Genomic DNA, 5,000 nt, shown 5'->3' with positions numbered 1-5,000 from the left:
ATAGCTTAACTTACCCTACCATAACTTGCAGTTTGCTATTTCTGTTATTTGGATCCAATGAGTGAGACCAAAGTAAGTGTTCAAAATAAAACTTTAGGCTACTGTATTCTCCTGACAACGTGACTGGAATGGATTTAATGTGGACGCAAACAAGACGCAGAGTGGCTACATGATACAGTGCACATTTTGCGGTGAAAATGTTCCGCCTTTTAAAATCAGGTGTAGCCTAATCCGAATCGTAGTTAAAACCATCAATTAGACAACAGAATCAGTAGGGTACCAGTTTTATTTCATTGTACCAGGCCTACTGTATGTCAAAAGCAGGCTCGGATGTAGCTGGGAAGGATTAAACACACGGTTTCCACACCGCGGTAATCAACCGTGATAATTATGATATTTGAAAAGAAAACGGTAATTGTTATCGTCAACATTTTTATCGGTTTACCATTATACCGGTAATTGTTACATCCCTAACACACACACAGACAGACAAACAGACGGACAGACACACACACACACACACACACACACACACACACACACACACACACAGTCTCAAACTTACCACTAGGAGGTCGTTGAAGAGGAAGACCTCCCTCTGATGAGAGGCTTGTTTCTGGGGCTTGTTCACATCCGTGACCTCATAAAGCCGACTGCAGCACACCAGCCTCCTGTGAGGCACCGCCAAGATCTGACGGGGGTGGAGGAGAGAGAAGGAGACAAGACAGAGGATGTGAGCAATCGGACCGAGAAATAAAATGACAAGGGGTGAGAAGGGCAGTGCAGACAGAGACAGAGACAGAAAAAGAGAGAGTGTGTGTGTGTGAGAGAGAGAGAGACAGAGAAAGAGAGAGTGTGTGTGTGTGTGAGAGAGAGAGAGACAGAGACAGAGAGAGTGTGTGTGAGAGAGAGAGAAAGAGAGAGAGACAGAGAGGGACAGAGAGAGACAGAGAGAGAGAAGGAGACAGAGAGAGAGAGAGACAAAGAGGGAAAGAGAGAGAGACAGAGAGGGAGAATTTTAACAGCTCTTTATTACAAAACACACGATCACATTACCATAAAACCATCACTTTTTTTAGAAAAACTGAAAATCAAAGAAAATAACCTGAAAAAAATAATTCATTATCGACCAATGAGCATATTGCTCCACCTTGGCACCATTCTTCTTCAAAAGAATTAAAATCACCTTTTGTTTCATAAAAGTCAAATTCTAATTTTACTCTTGATTTCACCAGGCGAATAAAAATGTCAATTACATCATGGTCAGAGTCTTTTTCAATCTTATTCTTCCTACTTATATAAATGGCCATCTTAGCATTCCCAAAGATATAATTAATCATTTCACACTTGCAACGTTCTTTCTGAACATATTTAAACCCCAATATGAAGGTCTGAATAGAGAAAAACTCTCCAAAACACTCTAATAGCTTTGCCAACAACTTAAACAAAGGTGGCAGTCTGAAACAATTTGAGTAGGCATGAAAAACAGTCTCTCTCTCCAAACAAAAAGGACATTCATGGCTTACATTTTGATTTAAAACAGAAATAAAAGAGTTAACTGCCAAAATACCATGCAGTAACCTCCATTGTAAGTCCCCAGCTCTTTTAGTTAATGGTGGTTTGTATAGAGATTTCCACTCTGGTTGAACATTACTTATTAAACCAAAAGTAGAACGCCAAGGCGTGTCAACCTTTCCATCTAGCCTTTCTTTATTTATCACTTTAACACAGGTCTTGTAAAGACATTTACCATTGACTTCGCTGAAATCTATTTCTTTTGGAGGGGGCAAAAAAATACCTTTACAATCATTTAATTTCGGTGTAAGTGACAATTCAGGAAAAGGGTCTTCTCTATCAGGAATCAAAATGCCATCAACATAATTCTTTATCATTTTGCGCTCACGTGATGTTAGTTCTGTTCTCCAGCAATGCAACATCTTCTCCACCATACGCAAGGACCTCACTCCCATGCGTACAGCCAGTGTGGCACTGTCCATAAGAGAGCCTGATACATCCACCAAATGACGCAAACGTGTAAGTCCAGTACTGCATAAATAACTGTTCAATCCAGGCATTACATTCTTTGAAATGTCCAGTCTTGATCCATAGATTAGAGGCTCCTCTAGGAGCCAATGCAAAGAACCAGTCTCTTCCATTCGGCTAACATTAAATAAACCCCAGATCTTAAAAAGTCCTTTATAAAAAACAGGTAAATCAATACAATGTATTGCATGAGGATCCAGGAAAAACAAAGACTTGTCTAAACCCAAACCACTCACATTATGCATGATTTCACAAGCCACAGGCCTCCAAACAAGATCTTCTGGCCCAGTAAGAAACCTCTGAATGAACTGAAGCCTAAAAGCAGCTGCTCTACTGGGCAAATGGATTAAACCCTGGCCACCTTCTTCTTTTGGTAAATACAAGACACTCTGAGGGATCCAATGCAACTTATCCCAGAAGAAATCTATTAGGGTTGACTGGATCTTCATTAAAAGACCTGATGGTGGATCTAAAACAGCCAGCCGATGCCACAAAAAGGATGCCACTAGATTATTGATAACCAGACAGCGTCCCCTATATGACATCTGAGGTAGTAGCCATGTCCATTTTTTTAAACGTCCCTTCACTTTTTCAATGACTCCATCCCAATTCTTTTGTACAGTGTTATCATCTCCCAAAAAAACACCCAGATATTTGAAACCCCCTTTTTTCCAATTTAACCCTTCTGGGAGTTTGGCTGGTCCATCTACCCAATCACCTATCTGAAAAGCATCACTTTTTTTCCAGTTGACTTTTGCAGATGATATCACTCCAAAATCCTTCACAACATCATTTAAGGTATCAACATCATTTTGATCATTGACTACTACAACCAAATCATCGGCATATGCTGATAAACAAAAAACCTTTTCACAATTGGACAGAGAAAAGCCAGTCATTTTACACCTTAATTTGTGAAGCAAAGGTTCTATTGCCATGGAATAGAGCATTCCAGACAATGAACAACCTTGTCTTACACCTCTTAGTGCTTTAAAAGGGGGACACAAACCACCATTAACTTTCACTATACTCTCAATGTCATTATAGAGCACCTTAATTAAATGAATAAAACCCGAATTGAATCCAAAAGCCTCTAACACCCCCCATAAATACTTATGCTCAACTCTGTCAAAAGCTTTTTCCTGATCCATGAAAACAAATCCAAAATTCTTTTTTAACTTACTAGAAACTTCAATTGCATCTCGAACAAGGAAAATATTGTCAAAAATTGACCTTTCAGGAATACAGTAGGTTTGATCAACATGTATTATTTGTTCCATCACTTCTCTCAATCTAGTTGCTAGTGCTTTGGAAAACATTTTAACATCAATGCACAGGAGAGACACTGGGCGCCAATGCTTCAAGTCGGTCAAGTCACCTTTTTTTGGTAACAGTGTCAACACAGCCCTTCGACAGCTCAGAGGAAGGATTCCTTTCTCTATACTGTCATTCAGCACTTCATGGAGATCTTTCCCCAATACTGACCAAAAGCCTTTGTAAAACTCAACTGGCAGTCCATCAATGCCAGGAGCACGTCCATTTTCCATACCCATCAGGGCTGTATAGAGTTCTTTCAATGATAAAGCTCCATCCAGCATCTTTGCTGAAGCCTTTGAAAGCGTTGGCAAGTCATGAAGGAAACCACGTTCAATCTCCTGATTTCCAACCAATTCACTTTTAAAAAGTTCTGAGTAAAAACTCCTTACTCGTTGTCTTATTTCATTTGGCTTAGTCAACAATGTTCCTGTTTCTGAGCGCACAGCATGAATTAACTTTTTTCTTCCATTTTTCTTCTCTAAATTAAAGAAATACTTAGACGGAACATCCATTACAGATACATTTTGTATTCTTGAGCGGATCAAAGCGCCCTGTGTTTTTTTCCCCAAAAAATCAGCCAATTCCACTTTTTTACTTTTAAGCAATTCTATTTGTTCTGAATTTCCTTTGTTATCAACCACATTTTGCAAATCCACAATCTCCTTTTCTAAAGTTTTCATGGATCTAGCTAGGTCTCTACTGACATTGAAAGTATATTTTTGACATACATGTTTAATTTGAATTTTTGCTACATCCCACCATTGTTGCAAAGAGGGAAAAAAAGGCTTCTCCAACTTAAAACTCTCCCAAAAAACAGCAAAAGCTTCTCTAAAAGTTTGATCGTCCAACAACATCTTATTAAAATGCCAATACGCACTTTTTGGTTTAACCGCAGATTTTATAAGTACACAACATGCCATGGAATGGTCAGAAAAACCAACAGGACTGATATAGGAACATCGAAAAGCACTAAAAAAATGCTTAAAACAGTACATTTGGTCAAGTCTTGCCATTGATAAATAATTATCACGACAATGAGACCAACTATATTGCCTTTGTTTTTTGTGAAAAGATCTCCATATGTCAATCAATTCATATGCTTCAATTAACTCAATAAGACGCTTGCGAGAGGCTACATGAGGTTCTACATGATTTCTATCTAAAATATCAGCAGTACAATTAAAATCACCACCCAGAAAAAGAAAATCAGTACTATTACATGCACCAAGAACATCACCAAGCTTATCCAAAAAACACATCCTCTCTGCAGCTAAGGTAGGAGCATAAACACAAATGAAAACAAAAACATCATTTTCAAAAACTGCTTTTACTTTCAATAGTCTTCCTTTAACCACCTCTTCCACATCATAAGAATATGGAAGAAACGACTTTGAAAAGAGGATAGCAACACCTCCACTTAAGGACGTATTGTGACTGAGTATGGCACGCCCATCCCACTCCTTCACCCAATCAACTTCATTAGTTAAGTCGCTATGTGTCTCTTGAACAAGGAAAACATCAATATTTTTCTGTCTGCTTAATTCATAGAATTCTGCTCTTTTCCTCCCGTCTCTGGCCCCATTCAAATTCAAAGTAGCGACTCTAACTTCGCCCATTTCAAAAAAAGAAAGTAACCAGAA

General features: G+C 38.6%; 1 protein-coding gene across 1 annotated transcript in view; it reads right to left on the bottom strand.

Annotated features, from left to right (window-relative positions):
* Positions 1-5,000, bottom strand: part of iqsec3b (IQ motif and Sec7 domain ArfGEF 3b) — a 48,947-nt gene that overhangs the window by 4,531 nt on the left and 39,416 nt on the right. Inside the window, 1 exon segment of the mRNA XM_042110555.1 lies at positions 566-691. Within this exon segment, the coding sequence (XP_041966489.1) occupies positions 566-691 (126 nt within the window).

Source organism: Alosa sapidissima, chromosome 11 (genome assembly GCF_018492685.1).
Source record: "Alosa sapidissima isolate fAloSap1 chromosome 11, fAloSap1.pri, whole genome shotgun sequence".
NCBI lineage: Eukaryota > Metazoa > Chordata > Actinopteri > Clupeiformes > Clupeidae > Alosa > Alosa sapidissima.
Note: the sequence above shows the minus strand (reverse complement) of the source record. Positions and strands in the feature narration are given on the sequence as shown.